The sequence below is a fragment of the Ammodytes marinus genome (genome assembly GCF_949987685.1).
Source record: "Ammodytes marinus genome assembly, chromosome: 4".
Classification (NCBI taxonomy): Eukaryota; Metazoa; Chordata; class Actinopteri; order Uranoscopiformes; family Ammodytidae; genus Ammodytes; species Ammodytes marinus.
The window spans coordinates 29,491,445-29,513,504 of NC_137233.1; the positions used below are offsets into that span (position 1 = coordinate 29,491,445).

Sequence of the window (22,060 nt, forward strand, 5' to 3'; positions counted from 1 at the left end):
ACAGTTTATGACTATCACCAATATCTTCATATTTGATTAACACATTTAAAATTGCCCTCAAACTCTGCAGGTCCTTTTAGTTCTGTGTTGCTTTTTTTTGCATCCTTCAGCTCAGGTTAAGCGGCTAAAAGACATACATTTCCTGCAGGAGTTGTTGGAGACCAAAACAAAGATATAGGGAGAGTGAATATTGAACTTTGAAATTGGCAAGGCAGAAGAAAATACGTGCTCCAAAATGTGCTCCAAAAACTGTTATTGCACATTCAAGATGAATCATACAGTGGTGGTGACTGGTTACTGCGGGATGTTTTTATTGATCTCCCTGTGTCACCAGTCAGGTCATCTGACATGGTTGAGTGGTCACATCTTGACGTTGTGATGATGGCTAACCAAGGCGTTTGTATCCTAACAGAACAGTCATTATGTGTAGATGTCACTGACCAAAATTAGGCTTATCAATCATCGCTAACAGCAGCAGCTTTGTCAAGACATAGTTACTGGTATAGAGTCACTCACCTGAGTCACACACACACACACACACACACACACACACACACACACACACACACACACACACACACACACACACACACAAACACAAACACATATCAATTATTATCCTTTAGTACCCTGAGCAGCAGTCGTTGCTCCACTATTTTTGTATTTTTCAAAACAGGAGACACTTATTAAATCTGAGGGGAGAAGTGATGTAGAGTGAAAATGAGCTCCGTAGAAATTATTATTAGGGTCAGTACTGATTACCACATAAAGTAATACGGAAAGCTGCACTATCCAAATATATCAGACTGAATGTGCGTGTATATGTGAGTCACTAATGTTATCAAGAGGCAAGCTACATTCAATAATGTCATTTAAATCTTTATTTTTTAAAACCCTGTTTGGGTTGCACAGGAGGGTCTGGGCAGGTGATTGGTTGGAAAACATCCACTCACTCCTTCGTGTGTGTGTGTGTGTGTGTGTGTGTGTGTGTGTGTGTGTGCGTGCGTGCGCGTGCGTGTGTGTGTGTGTGTGTGTGTTTGTGTGTGTTTGTGTGTTTGTTTGTGTGTGTGTGTGTGTGTGTGTGTGAGTGTGTGTGTGTGTGTGTGTGTGTGTGTTTGTGTGTGTGTGTGTGAGTGTGTGTGTGTGTGTGTGTGTGTGTGTGTGTGGGAGGGATGGAGGGGGGACTTTAAAACAGACCTACCTGAGTGACCTGCATTTCTTTTGCAGACCATTAACAAGCACGTGAAAGGACATGAGGAAATACAGCTGGAATAGTTTTAAGGATTTAATTTTCAGAAATCCTGCTGAAGGAGACAAGGTAGGATCTCAAACCTGTTGGGCCAGACTTTTAGTCAATCATTTATAAAAACAATACTGAAGAATTTTGTCCTTGCCTGGATTGCTGAGTTTAAAAAAAATCCACTTTATATCCACGATTCAACACAAAAAGAAATAGTTTTTCAAAATTGTTTTTTGTAATTAATTTAGAAAAAGATTATTTTGTTTTCTGTTTTCAATTGTAACAAATTAAGGGAAAAATGTGCAGTTGGAAAGTACACCTTAGGGACTGGACTGAGGCAATACTTTATGACACCATCACAGTCCAATCTTAATTATGTGAGAAAAGAATGAATTTGTGGCATTTTAAATCCTGAACTGCTGCAGTTCTCCACTGCGCACCATTGAAGCCAGTCTTTCAATTCAGTCCAACCAAACAGTACATCAATGGATCTTTTTGGTTTGGTCCCCCAATTGACACAAGATAATCATCTATAAAAAATCAGTGGCAATAGTGACTCTAATGTTAACACACAGCTTAAAGAGACTGTCATATTATATCTGCATATTTTTGTCAGATATTATTACGTAGCGTTGAAGACATTTGTACTGCATCATTCTAAAATGTACTGTTCAATGCAGTTGTTTTAGTACAACGCACAATATCTGAGACAGTTTCACAAAATGTAAACACTTCAATTAGGTTGAGCAGGACCCACATGTGGATAATGGCGATGAGAACACTGAGCGTGGGAACTGGGCCAGCAAGAAGGAGTACATCCTCTCTACGATTGGCTATGCCGTTGGACTGGGAAATATCTGGAGATTTCCATATTTGGCCTACAAGAATGGAGGGGGTAAGTGTCTGGTTTGTCTGATCCACAAGCGTTCAAATACTGTTTGATAGCCACACTACCAAAACATTGTATTTATTTGATTCTTTTACCTCCCAATCTACCATTTTGACCAGGTGCCTTTCTCATCCCCTACTTTGTGATGTTGGTGTTGACTGGAATTCCTCTTTTCTTCTTGGAAAGCGCCTTCGGCCAGTTTTGCAGCCAGGGTCCCATTAACGTATGGAGAGCAGTACCAATCCTCCAGGGTAAGACCACCACTCAGTCATCTGAAGGAGAAAATGTAAACCATTGAGGATTTAATGAGGCTCTTGGTTAATGGTCAACTGTGGAACCAAGAAGCCATCTATTTTATGACTCCTGTCTGCAGCAACAGAGGAATGGGCAGTACCATCAGTGTAATATAATCCTGTGGGCAGTTTTAGGAGGAGATTGCTCAACAGGTTGTGATGATGAAGCTGGTTAAGAATACACTTTATTATATTGACGATTTGGGCCTCTCGTTACCTTCTTGCCATTCTGTTTATACACTGTGGGGGACAAAGTAGTTAAGGTGTTCCAGAGATGTATACATCCAATACACGTTAGCTTTCACTATCTGCTGGCCAATGTTTTAACACATCTCACTTTTACTGTAGTTTAAAACAAAATTCCTGCATAAACTAAATTGTAAGGACAGACAGACATATTGACATAGAAAATGGCTTCAAATGAGAATGTTTTATTCTAGCATTATAACCTCTCTCTCTCTCTCTTTCTCTCTTTGTCTCTCCCTGCCTCCCCAGGTGTTGGCATTTCCATGATTTTAGTGACTCTAATAGTATCAGTCTACTATAACGTCATCATCTGCTACAGCCTGTACTACATGTTCGCCTCCTTCCAGTCCACTTTGCCGTGGTCCAGCTGCCTCAGTTGGTCTGACAGTAACTGCAGCAACACGCCTATAGGTACATTTTTTCATCACCAATTCTTGTGAAATCTACTGTTTAGTTAAAGTTCATGTTTGATTGTCCCGGGATTGGGGGTGACATACAATCAGTAATAAGAGCTCCTTGTTGATAATTACTCCGATCATACGTATTATTCTTCCATTCTGGAAAATAAATGCCCATGCATACTCATTACATCGACCATTATCTTTTTCTAGTGCACTGCAATGTAAGTGGTGTTCTCGTGGCCAACTGGACTCAGGAAAACAGCACTTGTCCTGCATCCAACATTATCACAGTTCCAGTGCAGAGTCCGAGTGAGCAGTACTGGGAGTAAGAATCACACACTCATGCAAACAAGCCCCAAGTACACACACACCTTGTTTCACACTGCTGTAGCCGTACACTCTCTCCTCCACAGCCGTGTGGCTCTGCAGAGATCCAGTGGTCTGGATGAAACAGGACCAGTGGTTTGGCACTTGGCCCTCTGTCTACTGCTGAGCTCATTGATTGTTGCTGCAGCGCTCATCAGAGGCATCAAGTCGTCAGGCAAAGTACGTTAACATCCGCCTCATTGCAAGTTCGTATCCAGTTCGTAAACATACATCGATAATTGCTGTTTTCACTGGTTGGCTTTTGTGCAGATTACAGAAACCAAGTTACAATGGGAGAACTTTTAAGCTGCAGATAGCCAGGATTTGTTACTTTGGATAGAACCAGGCTAGTTGTTTCCTTCTTTTCCCAGTTGTTGTGCTAAGCTAAGCTAACCAGCTGCTAGTTGCAGCTCCGTATTTAACATAAACACATAACAGTGAATTTAATCTACTCATCTTCACTCGCAGCTTTTTAACACAAAGTTTGCGTTTTTTCTTATTTGAACATTTGGCTTTTGTCTCTCCAGGTTGTATATTTCACAGCTACATTTCCATATGTGGTGATTCTGATCCTGCTGATCAGAGGTGTGACACTAGAGGGAGCTAGAGATGGCATAGAGTTTTACATTGGCTCCCAATCCAATTTGACTAAACTGACAGAATCGCAGGTAGGCACACAACAACAATACCTCTTTAACAAAGTTTGAATAAATCAAACTCTCTATTGATATAAAACATGATGTGTGTGTTTTCTAGGTTTGGAAAGATGCAGCAACTCAGACCTTCTACTCTCTCTCTATTGGCTGGGGCGGAGTCATGACCCTTGCTTCCTACAACAACTTCCACAACAACGTGTTCAAGGACGCATTTGTTGTAACACTTACTAATGCTGGTAAGAGCCCAGCCACTGCCACAGACTTATTTCAATTCATTATTCCATTCATCCATTTGACTATTTTCGTCTTCTCCCAGGAACCAGTGTGTTGGCAGGCTTTTCCATCTTTTCAATCTTGGGTCACATGGCTCACATCTACAAAATACCTGTTGGAGAAGTGGTGAAGGAAGGTCAGAAAAGATATTTGCACACCAATGGAATGCAAACGTGGAAGATATATCCATGTGTCTTCTGATGTTTATTTCTCTCTCTCTCTGTGCAGGATTTGGCCTGGCATTCATTGCATATCCAGATGCTCTGTCTAAGCTTCCTGTTTCCCCTCTGTGGTCCACTTTATTCTTCTTCATGCTCTTGACTGTTGGTCTGGACTCTCAGTTTGCGGGAATAGGTGAGCTATTCAGTAGCATAACATTCAGGCCAGTGCTGTTGCCATAGGTTGCTGCATCCTGAACTCTTTTCTTATTGTCTCTAGAGGTGATCAGCACCTGCCTAATCGATGCTTTCCCTAAAATCTTCAAACCCAAACGAGCTTTATTGACTATGTCGACATGTGCCATCCTCTACCTACTCGGCCTACCATGTGTCACAAGGGTAAGTCTTCCACAATGTGACTTTAATTTACTATTGTCTGACATTGACTGGTTGACCTTACTCCGCTCTCTGTGTCGGGATAGGCCGGAATATACTGGGTGACCCTAATGGACCAGTTTGCTGGCAGCTGGGTGCTGCTTTTTTTGGCTCTCTTTGAGATCCTTGGTGTCTGCTACATCTATGGTAAATATGATTATTGGAGATGTGCGTACAATATGTAAAGGTGACAGAGAGTCCTTAAATCCAACTGCTTTTTGACTGTAACTCTACTCACGCTCTGCAGGAGGGAACCGTTTTATTAAAGACATTGAGATGATGCTTGGCAAGAAGAGTTTTGCTTTCTGGCTGTGGTGGAGAGCATGCTGGTTCTTCATCAGCCCCTGTATCATAGTGGTGAGTGCACCATCACACAATGCCCCGGATACGAACGACTCACAATGTAAAGACTTGATTAAACTCAATTCTAGAAGAAAAGTGAATAAATAAAACTGCCCCCAAGTCCGAATTGGTTGTGTAAATTCAGATTTAACATCATGTTTGATGAAATAAACCGGATGACATTTTTGATTAGGTGATCCTGATCTGGTCTCTGATAACGTTTACGCCACCCACCTATGGAGGAGTCCAGTTCCCCTACTGGGGCATGGTTCTGGGCTGGTGCATGGCTATATTTATCCTCCTCTGGATCCCTGTCATCGCTGTGTACAAGCTGATGAGAGCAGTGGGAGGCCCCTGGAAGGTGTGTAGTATATGGATGTGTGATTTTTATGATAGCTGACAAAAATATGGCGGTTCAAAAGAGCTTTCTTCTCAAAGCATTTTGCACAGCTTGAGATTCTTTTCAATTATTTCACAAAAGAGTGAAACAATTTTATGCAAAACTGTCCATTTCCTCAGCGTTTGAAGACAACATGTTCTCCAACTGAAGAATGGCACCCCTACCTGGACGCCCATCGAGGACAACGCTACTCAGAGGAACGCTGCCGGAGCAGGAGGAACCGGAAAAACAAAGCAGAAGTAAATGTAAATGTAATCTCTAGCTCGTGGCTCTGATCTGTGTGTGTTGATGTGTGTTTACCTGCTGTTTTTCTTCCCCTTTGATAGGGAAGTTTGACACACAATTTACTGAGAGTTAATTAGAGTGATATTTGTAGCTAATGTATTAAAAAAAATTACTTTTGCTTTAGCTGTTTTGTCTACTATCTTCAAATATACCTGGGTCGATTTGACTCTTTCAGCAGCCACGCTTTCATCTGCTGTCCACCATTTCCTGCTAGAGCATACCACAAGCTTGCATGAGGTCCTGTGTTTACAGTGAATGTAAAGAAAAGTTTTTTTTCAGTTAATTAATGTGCATCCTCTCTTCCTGTCCTCTGATATTTCACAATAAAATAACTTCTTTATGCATATCTGATATATGATGAAATGATTTAAGTTAACTTATAGAAGCCTAGCTTGTATTGCAGCATTGTCGAGTCAAACAAAAGTAACATGGCAAGCGAGTATAGGCCATATATGTTATTAAATCTGTAAAGACAGCTTTATGTTTAGATAAGTATTGCATTTGACTTGTGTTACCAGTTATTCCCACCAACCTGTTGCATCACCGTATGCCACAGTTTCCTCTTTGACAGTACCACTGGGTTGCACCAAATAGAAATAGTATTAGAGCCATTAAACAAACATAAAGGCATCTAGTGAGCATTCAAGTATTTTGTCAAACCATTCTGTTGCCCATTTATTAGGTACACCCAGGTCAAATGAACCCAGTCTAACACAACATCCCTGCTACATTGACATACGTTGTAATGTTCTGTTCTTGTTCATGTAGAGTTTACCAAACTAAAACAAAACAAAAATGCATCGACATTACCCAGTGCTGTAGAAGGAGCAGTCCAAGTTCTAGCAAAAGCCATTAAAACCTGTTCTGTATGTGTGTGCGTGTGTGTGTGTGTGTGTGTGTGTGTGTGTGTGTGTGTGTGTGTGAAAGTTATCCAGTATTTACTGATGTCACACGTTATATTTACACAAAGGCTTCTTAGTATGTGTGAACAGCGTAATAGTATTTGATTAAACCTGAGGCCTCCATACAGTGTTAACTGTCTGAGCCAATGACTGAGTCCGTGTGGTAGACTGTGTGTGTTTGACTGTGACCATTTTAAAAGATGGGTTATTATAATAATAACCTGTTGATAAACGTCATGTGCAGGAGTTTTACATTTAGCTCTGTGTCAGAGGTCGTGTCATCTCATCTGTCATGTAAGTGGTCACAATGTCACACTGTTATTACAGCAGCCGTGATGTGTGGCCTACTGATGTGTACTGTCTGGAGCCGTCTGACATCACTGGACAACAAGGGAGGCTTATGATGTATTATAAGTTACTGCAGTAGTTAGAACATAACCACAGTGACACAACAACTTAATGTCACTATTTTACAGACATCACAGAAACGAATGCAACATATTGTTATGCTTTACCTGGAATAGTTCTGGTTCTGGTCTAATAAAAAAAGTTTAATTTCATTTCATTTATTTATTACGGCTCACGGCCATAGCACTTGGCATGGAGCACACAATTCAAATTAAATCATTACAAACAAACAATGGTGTACGGCAAGGACAAAACAAAAACAAACAAAAAAAACTAAAACATTACTAAAACAATGGCAGGACATTTCTCAGAAAGGCTCCTGTTTTAACAATAACCCATGTTTTTTCTGACCTCAAAAGCAAAATCAATTTTATCTTAGATGGAAAATAAACATAATATTTTTTCAGGTATTTTTCTCTATAGTACACTACATTTACATTTTTACACTCAAAAAGAACATGATATTCATCACCAACACAATTGGAATCGCAGAGGTTGCAAAATCTTTCACTTCTTTCCAGCCCTTTGTACCTTCCAGTGACTTTGGGTATTCTGGTGTTATTTGTTCTAAAATTGCGTATAGTCTGCCTGGACTTTTTGGTTTTCATACAGCAAATATTTTTCTAATTTAAACTCTTGTTTAAATTCTATGTACGTGTCACAGGAAGTCATGCTTGTAAGCTCGCTCTGCCACCTCTGAATGAATTGATCTTACAACCTCTGCTCAACAGTTCTTTTCAGCCAGTTAATGTTGTTGTACTTTTGAGTTATCCAGATGTATGACAACCCGCAGTCATCCAGTATCTGCTTCACCTGTGATACCCAGGGTGAAGCATACACACTGCTGCTATGCAAGCTGTGTAGCTGATAGTACATGATTGTACTTAACTGCAGGCTTGATGAATATGTGTTCACCTATTTCGCTTTAATTACATAGAAACTTCAAGGGCTGAGCCAGATGATTATATGCCCACTGTTCTCCCCTTAAGTGACTTTAATAACACATATGATTATCATCACAACCAATGCAGTGAATATCTATCATACAAACTAAATCTCCTCAGAAAAAAAATGTAAATGATATATATATTTGATTGAAATGCTTTTTTTCTTTTGTTCTGCATTTCCCTACAAATCTGAACAAATGTCAAAAATGGTATGTCTTGTTTCTGTTTTCTATTGTATTTATATTATTTATAAAACAAGAGAAACACACAGTTAATTCCTCCTTCGAAGACCAAGGGAAAAGGGTTTATATGGATCATCTACAATGACTGAGTAGGCAGGTCCACCTCCAGATGAAAGAACCTGTCTAACTGTAAGAGGTCTTTGGCAAGTTTCCAGTTTGGTCAGTGGGACTTCCGAACATATATGCTATACATATTTTTTAGACATTTGGATTTTCTTGTGCAGGCCATCAGGAACATATGAAACCAACTGAGAATTATGGCTCGAACATTTCCATGGATCCTACAATTCTTGCCGATAAGGTGGGTTTGAAAACATCCGACACTGAATAACTAACTGTATCCTACTTTAACCTCGTAGGACCCGAACTCTTGCATGGCATGCATTTTTAATTTCTCTTTGCTATTTGGGCTGATTGGGACCTAATGAGTGTAAAAACCAAGAATTATCTTTTTACATGATGTAGTTTCTGAGAAAAATTATGTCCACATATGAGGACCGCAGTTTTAAATCGAGATAAGACACAATAAAGTCAAAATTGAGTAATCATAAACACAACTCTTTTTGTTGGTGCCTGAATACAGCAGCATTTTTCCTGAGTGCAAAAACAAAATGAGAAACAACAATTGTGCCCCTTTGAGCAGTATGGCTCATTAGAAGGGCTGCTAACAGTTGCAGGAAGACGTATATCCTGAATTGTAGCCAGAATCCTGGCCTTGGCCCTGGGGATGGTAGTCAAAGACTTGGCCTTGGCCCTTGGGTTGGTAGTCAGCGATCTGGCCTTGGCCCTTGGGTTTGTAGCCAGAATCCTGGCCTTGGCCCTTGGGTTGGTAGCCGGAAACCTGACCCTGGAAGCCAGAATCCTGGCCTTGGCCCTTGGGTTGGTAGCCGGAAAACTGGCCCGGGTAGCCAGAATCCATGGCTTTGGCCCTTGGATTGGTAGTCAGCTATCTGGCCTTGGCCCTTAGGTTTGTAGCCAGAATCCATGGTCTTGGCCCTTGGGTTGGTAGCTCGAAACCTGGCCCGGATAGCCAGAATCCTGTCCTTGGCCCTGAGGATGGTAGCCGGAAAACTGGCCTTAGCCCTGGCCCTTGGGTTGGTAGTCAGAATCCTGGCCTTGGCCCTTGGGTTGGTATCCGGAAACCTGACCCTGGTAGCCCGAAACCTGGCCCTGGTAGCCGGGAAACCTTGCCTTGGTAGCCCGAAACCTGGCCCTGGTAGCCTGAAACCTGGCCTTGGCCCTTGGGTTGGTAGCCGGAAACCTGGCCTTGGCCCTGGCCCTTGGGTTGGTAGCTGGAATCCTGGCCCTGGTAGCCAGAATCCTGGCCTTGGCCCTCTAGATAGTAGCCAGAAAACTGGCCTTAGCCCTGGCACTTGGTTTTGTAGCCAGAATCCTGGCCTTGTTCCTTGGGTTGTTAGCTGGAAACATGGCCCTGGTAGCCAGAGTCCTGGCCTTGGCCTTAGGGATGGTAGCCAGAAAACTGGCCTTGGCCCTGGGCCTTCGGTTGGTAGTCGGAGACCTGGCCTTGGCCCTTGGGTTGGTAGCCGGAAAACTGGCCCGGGTAGCCAGAATTCATGGCCTTGGCCCTCGGATTGGTAGTCGGCTATCTGGCCTTGGCCCTTAGGTTTGTAGCCAGAATCCATGGTCTTGGTCCTTGGGTTGGTTGCCCGAAAGCTGGCCCGGATAGCCAGAATCCTGTCCTTGGCCCTAAAGGTGCGAACACACTAGGCATTTTACACGCGTAAGATTTACGTGCGTAACGCAGCTAAAATGTTGCTTGATCATTTTGTGTCAAAAATGGTTATATGCGCGTAACGTGCCTAGTCTCCCTCCCGATATTGTATTTCCCTTATCAACCATGGCTGATCAGACCCGACACAACAGCGTGCATGTCCGCACAAAAACAACAACAACAACACGGCCAACAACTGTGCCAAAAGACAAACTGAACAGCACAAATAGCCTAGCATTAAAACAGCATTGCATATTCACGGCAGCTACATAACAAACACAGTTACAGCAGCATCGGTGCACGGCGGCACAACATAAAGGCAAGTAGCCAAAATTACCCTACCTGGCTGTGACAGGGGACCGTGGCTGGCGTAGATCAACACCGGTGCTTCGCTCTACTTGTCGTGAAAGTCCCGCGGACAGTCGTCATGTTTGTGTTCATAATATGAGGCGCTAGCCGCCCGCACACAACAGGGTGAGTTAACTAATGCTATACGGCGCTAACTTTGTTTATCGGCTAAAGCACAGCCGCACATATTCACTGAAGGCAAGGCAAGGCAAGGAAAGTTTATTTATATAGCACAATTCAGACACAAGGCCACTCAAAGTGCTTTACAGGGGCAAGATTAGAATACATAAAACACATTATAAAACATTTAAAAGCAAATAAAAGAAGCAAATAAAATGAAAAAAAAAACATTTAAAAGCAAATAAAAGGAGCAAATAAAATGAAAATTGCAGGTTAAAATGGAAACAAAAAAGTCTTCAGACTCGATTTAAAAGAGCTGAGAGTTGCAGCAGACCTCAAGTTCTCTGGGAGTTTGTTCCAGATTTTTGGTGCATAATAACTAAAAGCTGCTTCCTGAATTGAATTAACCAGGAAGTCCATTCTCCTGGTTTACTTTCCCCACGTCTTCTATCCCCGAGCGGCTTCATACAGCACCGGCCGCCCGCAATACATTTTTCTCCTCGGTGTCTCTCATCAGCCTCTGTGTACAGTACACTGTTCTCCGACCCTGCCAATGTATGTGACGTCGGGTCAAGCTCAACGCTGATTGGCCAACGCGGCTAATCGTCTCGCGTAGGAGCAACAAAAGTAAAATTTTTTGAACTCCTCGCGTAGCTGCGTAATATATACGCACGTAATATATACGCGTGGAAACTGGAACAACAAAACAGAATACATGCTCTCTATGATAGGCTGCGCTGTTGGCCTGGGAAACATCTGAAGATTTCCATATATAGCTTTCAAAAGCGGAGGGGGTAAGTATTTAGCATCAGTTTCCAGGTATTTATCAGAACATAAAATAAATGTAGTGAATTAGTGAATACTTAAACATGGAGAAAATAAGAAATTAAAGGCAAGTGGGCTTCTACAAAGTCAAGAATATAAATAGAAATGTTAAAAAAATGTCAACATGAAATAAATAAAAATATTTACCTGCAAATATCCGTTTTTAAAGTAAAATAGCTGAACAGTTTATGATGCAGTGATAAATATTGAGCAAAGACTGGCAAAGGTTCACATTGTGAAGTTAAAAGAACCTGTGCAATGTGCAGAGAGATGATCAGAACATTTTAAAGTATTAAGCATATCATGAAAAACGTTTATCTCTGTGACCAGGTGCTTTTCTCATTCCCTATTTCCTGATGTTGGTTTTGTGTGGAATTCCTCTTTTCTTCCTGGAAAATGCCTTTGGTCAGTTTTGCAGTCAAGGCCCGATCAACGTGTGGAGAGCAATCCCAATACTGCAGGGTAAGCCTTAGTGAGTAGAAGGATGCTTCCAACCAGCCCCAGACCAAGATGTTAGTTTGTTACTGCCGTAAAATACTTTTTAACCTTTAGTGTGTTTAAAGTAGTGGTGGGCCGTTATCGGCGTTAACGTGCTGCGTTAACGCAAGACTCTTATCGGCGATAAAAAAAATATCGCCGTTAATCTCTTATTCCACCTCCTGTTCGGCTCAGGGGAGATAATAATAGCCGGGGGCCGTTGTTGACACTTGAGGAGCCTTTATTCTCTCACACACCCGCCGCTCTCTCTCTCCATCACTTGCCCACGACACAATCGGGTATTGGAACGCAGGGTGGGTGTGTGTGGCCACCGGTCGCCACGTGACTATAAGTTTCCAAGTTTTAAACACTTCTATCTCTTCAACGTCACCGTACCCGAATCCTAAATATCCCCTTAGCAGACGCTATATTTCATCGGGGGGAAAACTTTGTTTTGCGCCACAGTTCGGCCGTAATGCTGCTGCACACACACACACACACAGACACAGACACAGGCGCACACACACACGCTGCATGTCAGAGAGGGGCGCTACCAAAAAGACGAGAGGAGCGGTTGGAGCAGTTGGAGCGTTTAGAGACACATGCGTGCACATTTATTTACATAAAATCGCAATCGCAGTCATTTGTGCAGTTATGTAAAATGTTTCACTAAGGAAAATGACAGAAAAAGTAACGCACAGTGACTTTGATGAGTAATTTTAATCTGATTACTGGTTTGGAGATAGTAACGCGTTAGATTACTCGTTACTGAAAAAAGAGGTCCGATGCCGGTAACGCGTTACTAAGTAACATCTTGTTGAACATTATTTATTTTCATCACCAATTATCATAGTAGAACAGCTTCCTCAAGCAGATGAGCCCCTGGTCTGATGCGCCACCTGGCTTGAGAAACACGTTCTCAAAGACTTACTTTGAGTCATTATTTAGGAGCACACACATATTATGAATGAATTAAAATGAGCCATTTTAATCTAGATTAATCTAGATTAATTCCAAAATTAATCTAGATTAATCTAGATTAAAAAAATTAATCTATGCCCACCTCTAGTTTAAAGTGTTCGAAACAGTCCAATAAATATGAAGAATAAATAGTAAAAGTGCTGCAGCTATCCATTCTTTTATATAAATGTTGATTATGTTTTTAAATGACTTAATTAATTAATCAGTTAATAAATGCCAGAAAGTAGTGGAAATTGTCCAATTCATTGTAGCTTACTTTCACTTTTAAGTCTCTTTGATTGATAAATGCCTTATGATAACAATGAAACAATATTCCTCGAAGAACTAATCTATTATTTGATTCATTGTTTCAGCAAGTGTCAGCACAGTAAATTATGTATTGAAGCTGACTGTCAAATCAACATCTAAAGAAATACCAAAAACTGGTGAAATAAATGATGGAATAAGCGAAACTGCCATTTCAATATTTAATCTAGATCATCGATATTAATGAATAGTTTGAGGGATAAAGTAATATTTTGACAATGGAGACTGCTTCAGGGTCTTCTTCTGCTCAACAGAAAAAGACAGGAATGAAAAAATGGTAAATTGTGGTTTGGGGACATGAGTACATATCCTACTAGATGTATTAAATGTTTTATATTGCCATATAACTTATTATAAATGCATCATAACGTCTTATCTTCTCCAGGTGTTGGCTTCTCCATGCTTATGCTGAACGCATTGTATTCAATTTATTATAACGTCATCGTGGCCTACAGTCTGTACTACATGTTCGCCTCCTTCCAGTCCACTCTGCCGTGGTCCAGCTGTCTTAGTTGGTCCGACTGCAACTGCAGCAACACGCCCATAGGTGCTTTTCCACTCCATCCACTTTGACATGTGAAGATTTGTGAATCTGTCACTCTTATTCCACTGTCAATTTGAACTGCGCTGAACTAGACTTAACTGATATAGCTAAATGTTATAAAGATAAAAAAAACAATACATTTAGAAAGGGCAGATCAGTGTCCAATATCAGCATAAAGCACCATAGACCCACGCAATGTAAACGGCTTCTTGGGATTTAATACTTGGATACAACCATTGCTATTTTACAGTAACTGAGTCATTTACTGGTCCTCTCTCCTTTTCTAGTGCACTGCAATGTAAGTGGTGTTCTCGTGGCCAACTGGACTCAGCAAAACAGCACTTGTCCTTTATCCAACATGATCACAGTTCCAGTGCAGAGTCCTAGTGAGGAGTACCATAGGAAATGTTTGATTGGCCTTCTGTTGACCTGAGCATATATTTATAAATCTCAAATATGTGTGTAATGGGCAACTTTATCCCTAAAGTAATGAGTCTAAGTCATGACATTTTAATCTCCTCCTAGGAACCAGTGTGTTTGCAGGCTTTGCCATCTTTTCAATTTTGGGTCACATGGCTCACATCTACAGAAAGCCTGTTGTAGGCCTTTCACACCAAAAAGAACAATGAGCCAGTTCCGGGCTGGTGCTGGGGCCAGTTCAAAACTGGTTACAGCCTTATCCCAGTTATGAACCGGTTGGTTTCACAACGACCAGAGCCAGCCATGGAGCCGGCAAGAGAGCAACGTCATGACGTCACTGTAAACGTGTGTATACGTCGCCCGACGCCGCTGCTCTCGTGGCTAACGCTAAAGCTAGCGCTAGCTTTAAGCACAACAACAGCGGCGAATACGTCTTATTTTTACACGTGTTGGCTCTCACTTTATCTGTGTGTGCGTGTGTGTGTGGTGTATGTGTGTGTGTGTGTCTCCGTTTGTCGCGCTGCTCGGCTCAGTGGGCTCTGTGTTTATATGTCCATGCTGTGTAGGTGCTGCCTGCTTCAGCGTTTACTTTCATGTTACTTCAAAATAAAAGCCAACTCATGTATGTCCAGTGAAATGCTAATGTAAAGCCAGTGAAATACTTTTAATGTGAAGCCGCAGCCTTAATGCTCTATTTGTAACTTAACTGCTGCGCGCTGATCTAAAGATAGTGTTTTTCAATATAGAAAGCCGTGTCTCTGGCATTACCGGTGGTGACACAAGTTTATTTTGCTAAAAAAAAACGGCACATTGTCCCGCACAAACGTAGTCTTTGTCCCACATCTGGTGAATTGGGATCTGGTCACCCTACTTTGCAAACAGGACCCATACAGCGTATTTTGATCGTTACGTTCGGTAATTATGTTATGTTTACGTCTCGTAGGAGCGGTGTTTTTAAATATGGCGGGCACGAGGTTTGAGTTGGTCTGGTTGGTCAGGATAATCCCTCCCCCGGCCGCTGGCGCAAGCAGTTCTTACCTCAAACCCTGCTCAATCCTGGGGTTTGAGTTGAACCGGTTTTTACAGCCCGGAGCCGGTTCTCTGGCGTTGTGAAACCAAAACACTGGCTCTAGCTCCGAACTAGCCTGGAACTAGCTTCGATTTTGCGGCGGTGTGAAAGGCCTATTGGAGAAGTGGTGACGGATGATCAGACACCATTATTACAACTTCTTCTTTAACTCAACAAAATGCTTTTTTGTTTTCTGAAGTTGTATTTCTCCATGCAGGATTTGGCCTGGCATTAATTGCTTATCCAGCGGCTTTAGCCAAGCTTCCCATTTCCACACTCTGGTCCATCCTGTTTTTCTTCATGCTTTTCACAGTTGGCCTGGACACTCAGGACACAAAGAGCTTTTGCTTCTGGCTGTGGTGGAGAGCATGTTGGTTCTTCATCAGCCCCTGCATCATATTGGTGAGTGAAACTTCCCTTTTGTTCTTTTACATTGTACTAAAGAGATAGCACCTTTAACAGACAATATGCTACCTTTTTTCACTTTCAAACACATACAGTACATGAACATTACATCTTAGTACATTTCACTGCAACCAAACCTGGCAAGGGCACATAACAACTAGGCTGGGGTGGTGCATGGAGCTACTGCAGCTAACATCTTTAACATGAGGGAGTTGTGTAATAAAGGCCCTCTACTCCTGTATGAATATGATCGGATGTTTTGAACACAGATAACTTTTTTTTCCAGGTGGTTCTGGTCTGGTCTTTTGTACCCTTTGTACCCCCCTCCTATGGAGAGATCCCGTTCCCAGCCTGGGGCTTGGCTCTATATTGGTGCATTGTTGCATTCATCCTCATCTGGATCCCAGTGGTCGCGGTGTATAAACTGATAAGGGCAGAGGGAAGCCCCTGGATGGTGTTTGTGTGTGTGTGTGTGTGTGTGTGTGTGTGTGTGCGTGCGTGCGTGCGTGCGTGCATGCGTGTGCGTGTGTGTGTTGTCTAGTAGTATAATACAAGAAGCATTTTGAGCAGGCTGAGATTTATTTCTGTACATCTTAGGTAGAGATGTATGTTCAAGTCTTTACCTACAGTATATTGTAATTGTGCCCCACTTTACACAGCGTCTGATGTCATTGTGTTCTCCCTCTGAGGACTGGCATCCCTTCCTTGAGGTCCATCGAGGAGAGCGCTATTCAGGAGAACGCTGTCGCCAAGGAAGAGCGGTGGCAAAAAAAAGGCATTGAAATGTAAATGTTACATCAAGGCACTCATTTGAATACTGATCTATTCTGATGTTATTCCTACATACTGTATCTTACACAGACATACATGTACGTACAGTATGATTATGTGGTTATGCAAAAGCCGACTGACTGCCATTATCAGATAATTCAAGGGGATCACTTACGGTTTGTTTTTTTGTTTCCTGGAGTTGTTCAAACTGGAGTGTGTTGGCTAGTAAGTCCAGTAGTTACAGAGTTCCCAGTCCTTGTTTTATGGTTATAGGACAATTACCTCATTGTTTACATACCTAATGAACACACTCATACACTGATGGCAGTCGCTGCCATCTATCTGAACCATCGGGACCAACGTGGGGTTCAGTGTCTTGCACTTCGACATGTGGCGGGTAGGCGGGGGATGGAAACTCCGACCCCTGCAATCCAGTGGATGACTGCCCTACCCACTACGCCGCTGTCGCCATCAGATTCTGCAGCCTTATACATTCAAGCTACATGCGGCAAAGAACTTGGTGTGGGAGAGTCTCTTTTTCATGAAATTAGTTAAATTATATTATATAAATCATGTTATATAAATTGTAAATACTTATATAACATTTTCTTTCCCCTTAAAATGTACTAACTCCACTTAACTTCCTTTTTTATCTCAAACCATTCTCCAATTTTGCTTTGCTTTTGAAATACTGTTAGTGGCAATTTAATTTGTTCCTGTTCCAAAAATCTATTACAAAAAACTATATGAAGCTGCTGGTGCAATCACTTTTCGATAACTGTCACTGTGATCATGGCCTGGAGTATGTGAGAGAATTGAACAGAATTCCTCCAACTTTAAAACTCTTATCAGCTATTACCGCCTTACAAACTAATCAAAAGTTCCTGTTATACTTTGATGAAACAGACAGTGTCAACTCAGACTGATTCAAAGTTGTCTGTGGCCTGTGAAAAGTAGATGACTTTAAAATGAAGACGTTTTTGAAATTTCGGAAGGCTTAAGAGCTCCATTCATATCAATGGAAATCCTTTTCCATGCTGCTCAAAAACTGAAATTTGGCTAAAGATACATTTTTCATTTTTACATGATATACTTTAAAAACATAGCCTACTTGATCATTCACAAAGAGAATTATAACTGTATTTAATATTTTTGTACATGTATGTATGTACTATATGTGTTAACATATACAGTATATGTTTAATCTGAATGGATGAATAAAAATGTTTTGTTGCTCATGTTTTTGCTTATTTTTGATTTACTTGATCGTGTTTCCTGATTTCACACACTAGAGGCATATGAAGCACACAAACAATCATAGATCTGTAGTTGCTTAAATGAAATCTTTATTAAGGTTACATCAGTGAAAGGTTGATACAGAGCTGTTCTTGAATGAAAGTATATTACATCAAGATTGACCCAGCTCTTAATTTAAGAACAACCAATATGCAGTTCAATCTAGGATTATTTAAGCCCAGTTGCAGCACTTGCAGCTGGTGTCGAACACCAGGCCGGCGGCACAGTGCTGTTGGTAGGTAATTCCCTGGCTGCACTCGTAGAAGTGGTTCTTGTTGGTTGGGTCAGGGAAGAGTCCGTTAGCCTTGCCAGCGCAGAAGCCAGATCCTGTGCTTCCACCGCTGCTGCTTCCACCACCACCACCAGGCTGGGGCTGGGGCTGAGCGTGCTGGGTTGGCGTCACTGCAGGGATGGGGTCGACACGAGACTTGCAGGCTGAGGAGAGTAAAAGAAATCATTTAAGAGACGGAAACAGCCACATTATGTTTATTACCAGAGGATATGTGGTTCCAACCCAGTCTCACAGTGAAATGTAAAATAGGTACCTATTTTACATTTCACTGTGAGACTGGGTTGGTGGTTCATGCGTACAGGCTCCAGTTCCCAGTCCGCTCTTGATGGTGTTGATCAGGGGATATCTTCCCTGGCCACAGAAAGTGCCACTGAAGTCGTCCAGATCCAAACTCCACACCATGGCTCCACCAAAACCGCTCTGCTTCAACCACTGAATCTGTAGCGCGGATTAGACGTGAAATTAGGGCTGTGTCTGAAATCGCGCACTTCTGTACTTACACTTACTTTTTTGAGTGCACTTTGCGCAAAAACGGAGAGTGTGCCAAAATGCAGTGCACTGTAAGTTCCTCGGTCGTGCACTCAAAACGGTCTAAAACTTGAGTGTGGAGCGATGGACACTTTCCACACTCAACGGCCGCCATCTTGCCTACGTAGCGGAGAGGACGGAACATTAAAATCAAAATAGAGGAGCTTGAAGCAACTGTGGAGACGGACGCGCTCTACAAAAGTTAAATTACACATTTGTTTAGTTTTTCCGTACAACTACACTGTTTTAGACTGTATCCGACCGTTTAAAAAAAAATACCACCGAAGAAGAACCTTCAAAATACAAAGTAATTTCCGGTAGGTGCGCGATGGCAGTTTGGACAGTGCACTGTAGAAATGAGAGCACTGCGTCTATAAGTAAGTGTACTGTAGGGATAATAAAGTGCACTCAATGTAAGTGCACTTACGTGAGTGCGCGATTTCAGACACAGCCCAGGTGTTAAATTACTGTAAAACATCAGTGTATGTGACAGGAATTCAACTGAGGAAATACAATGTCAACCATACCTTATTCTGGAAGCTCTTAACATTGTCATATCCAACCCAGGTTCCCTGGTTGAAGGCATATGGCACCATCTGGGTGGCGTCCCAAGCCTGAGTGGCTCCTTGCTTCAGGAAAGTGCAGATCTGATGGGAGACAGGGATTTAAAGTTAGTAATCGACACAATACATTTATGTTGTCCTGTCTTATTGTATATACATGCACAAAAAGATTCAGAAAAAGAGGCACAAACCTCATAGTAGGCCCAGAAACCTGTCTGACGGGTGAAAGTTCCAGCAGCTCCAGGTCCACTTGCAGGAGCGCCCACAGCTGTGTTAGAGGAAGCCAGGCGGAAGGTGTGGCCGTAGGTGGGGAAACCAACCAACAGCTTCTCTGCTGGGGCACCATTGCTCTTCCAGTAGTTCATAGCGTAGTCCTACAGACCAGAGAGTACAGGCAGTTGTGAGTGTCTGTTCCATTATTTCATTATTATGAATATAAAGCAAGCGGAGCCCTCACTTACCACATTGAAGTAGATCATGTCTCCCTGGTCAGAAGGGCCCTTGTAGAGAGGGCTGTTCTCTCCGACATTGTGCTCCCAAGAACCGTGGAAGTCATAGGTCATGACGTGGAAGTAGTCCAGCACACTAGCAAAATAAATAAGGGCTTCAGTGCAACAAATATAAGAGTATATAATGTTTGTGCGCAAGTCTGCCCATGTGCTTACGCTCCAATCTGGGCAATCTGGTATCCAGTGTCAATGGTTCCCTTTCCAGCAGCGACAGCAGCAGTCAGCATCAGACGGGGGCGGTTGGTACTCTTGCCCTCTGCCTCAAAGGCGCTCATCAAATCCTATAGAGGTGGTTGGATAAGCATTTTTAAATTATGACTTCCATTTAAATGGTATTAGGTTATCACATTTTCAACATCACATAAAACAGCTTTGGCAATCTGTCCAAACAGAAATTTGACCAACCTGGACCAGGACAGTAAACTGCTGCTTATCGACAGGTGGGGAGCCGCGAGAGCCAGGGTACTCCCAGTCAATATCCAGACCATCAAACTCGTACTGACGCAGGAACTTGATCACGCTGGTGATGAAGGTCTGGCGATTAGCAGACGAGGCAACCATAGCTGTGAACCTGGAGACAGGGAGACAGTTAGAGTGTTCTACAAGTTCTGCTTGGTGAAAGTACTGATCCTTGTTTCATCACTACTTACTTAGCAGTACCAAAGTTCCATCCTCCGATGGCCAGCAGAGTCTTCAGGTTGCTGTTCCTGAAAGCAGTAATAATATCCACTTCAACCCCTTGCACTTAACGTGTGCATGCTTGTATGTATGAATGTGTTTTTATGTGTGCTGGAGTAAGTGTCAATATGATCAGTAGTGTGTACTCACTGGTTCTTCAGGGCCTGGAATTGTCCGTAGAGTTTCTCATCGTCCCACTCGTAGGTCTTGATCATGTTGCCGTCCATTCCAGCAAAGGCATAGATGAGGTGGTCACAGAGACATGGGTCAATGTTGGTGGGGAAATACTTGCCTGCTCCTGGACGGTACTGTCCCCAGTTAGTGAAATAACAGGAAAGGATGTAGGATGATCCTGCAACACATGGAGCAATTGCTCTTTCGTTACTTTACCAACATAAATATGTCTACAGATTTCACATCAAATACTGAATGGATATTATTACCTAGCTGCACATGCAGCAGGAGAGCCAGTCCTGCAGAGAGGGAATACAGAATTAGAGAAGGTGAGGAGAAGGCAGGTCAAGCAGTGCATTATGCATCAAATGAAATGAGTTAAAATATGTTAGAAGAGTTTTTATGAGCAAGGGGCTCAGCTCACCGGCGCAGATGAGTAGCTTGCCCATGTTGCTTCTGTACAACGATCTTAGGAGCAGCAGACTCTTTTATACTCCTGGATTCCTCTCCATATCTGCAAAATCTGCTAAATAATATTTTTGATGTAGTTTGAGTCAGCAAGTAAAACGTAAAGTTCATTTGTCTGGCACATTTTATCAACGTAAAGTAATGATAACCTTCAGGCGCCTTTTGATAATGACACGATCCGATTAAATCTGATATTTTCAATCTGGTGGAAAATGCAGTACACTCGGACATTTAAAGCATTTAAAATAAGGGTTTTAAGTAAACACTTTGTTTTATACTTTTGTTATTTTCAACGTTTCTCATCAGTATTGTGAGTGCATTACTGATTAATGTTGGTGAATTTCACTAAGAGCCAAATAGATAAAAAAATATAATATGCAGCGCACCATTTTTTTTATTTACATAACGTGATACTGATGTTGACTTAGTTATCCTTAAGTTCTCTGTTTCATGCCTTATCACACTTATACACGGTTTTCATATCAGTTATGGAAAAGAGTCTGTCTTTTTCTGACCTTGAATATAGCTCAGCTGTTTGGTCATTGTAATGTAATGTGGATTGTGAATGTATTCTTACATTGGCCATCGCACTAAATTAACTTACTCTGACAGATCATTTATTTCTGTCAAAGCGACCATTAACGCTCAATCCATGAAAGTCCAGTTTAAGTTTGTTCATTGAAGGGGACACATTTGCTGGAAGCTCCCGCATTCACACTAAGTATAGAAGCTGATCTGTAATTTGTGGGACTAGTTCATTTACACGGAAACTGTCCCCTAATTTCGATTATAAGCTCTTTATAAAATCAATTTTTCAACATGACAAAGGAATGGAGCCAGTTACAAATAGCATCAAATCATCTGGAAGTAAAACAGAATATAATTTTCCCATGTTTTGATATCCATACATAAGTATATAATTTATCCTAGGTCCTTTTCACATAGTATCACTTGTTTGAAGTTACACAACTTAAAGCTCACATATTATGCACTTTGCTGTCAATTTTATATGGTCTAAGTAGTCCCTAATACTTATTTATTTAGATGTTTGCTGAAAAACCCGTTCAGATC

The 22,060-nt window shown here is 41.9% G+C and overlaps 2 protein-coding genes and 1 pseudogene across 3 annotated transcripts; 2 read left to right on the forward strand and 1 right to left on the reverse strand.

The window, feature by feature from the left end:
* Window positions 1-1,252: 1,252 nt before the first annotated feature.
* Window positions 1,253-5,974, forward strand: LOC307250103 (sodium- and chloride-dependent neutral and basic amino acid transporter B(0+)-like; the record flags this gene model as incomplete). Its single annotated transcript, XM_080027061.1, has 15 exons — window positions 1,253-1,318; window positions 1,991-2,135; window positions 2,249-2,380; window positions 2,918-3,079; window positions 3,280-3,394; window positions 3,483-3,615; window positions 3,963-4,103; window positions 4,192-4,327; window positions 4,408-4,500; window positions 4,593-4,718; window positions 4,803-4,921; window positions 5,005-5,104; window positions 5,205-5,314; window positions 5,493-5,660; window positions 5,819-5,974. 15 exons carry the CDS (start codon window positions 1,253-1,255, stop codon window positions 5,972-5,974), a joined length of 1,902 nt encoding a protein of 633 aa, XP_079883187.1.
* A 3,935-nt stretch (window positions 5,975-9,909) lies between these two features.
* Window positions 9,910-15,715, forward strand: LOC307249773 (sodium- and chloride-dependent neutral and basic amino acid transporter B(0+)-like; annotated as a pseudogene). The gene is made up of 6 exons: window positions 9,910-10,019; window positions 11,338-11,477; window positions 11,839-11,970; window positions 13,658-13,819; window positions 14,104-14,209; window positions 15,619-15,715. The product of its transcript is annotated as a sodium- and chloride-dependent neutral and basic amino acid transporter B(0+)-like (transcript).
* Window positions 15,716-17,949: 2,234 nt separating this feature from the next.
* On the reverse strand, window positions 17,950-20,982 carry LOC307249088 (acidic mammalian chitinase-like; the record flags this gene model as incomplete). Its single annotated transcript, XM_080025716.1, has 11 exons — window positions 20,946-20,982; window positions 20,791-20,820; window positions 20,498-20,699; window positions 20,320-20,376; window positions 20,075-20,240; window positions 19,826-19,950; window positions 19,622-19,745; window positions 19,352-19,534; window positions 19,125-19,244; window positions 18,369-18,507; window positions 17,950-18,212 (listed from the first exon to the last, which is right to left on the reverse strand). The coding sequence occupies exons 1-11, from the start codon at window positions 20,968-20,970 to the stop codon at window positions 17,950-17,952; spliced, it is 1,434 nt and encodes a 477-aa protein (XP_079881842.1). The 5' UTR covers window positions 20,971-20,982.
* Between the last annotated feature and the right edge of the window lie 1,078 nt (window positions 20,983-22,060).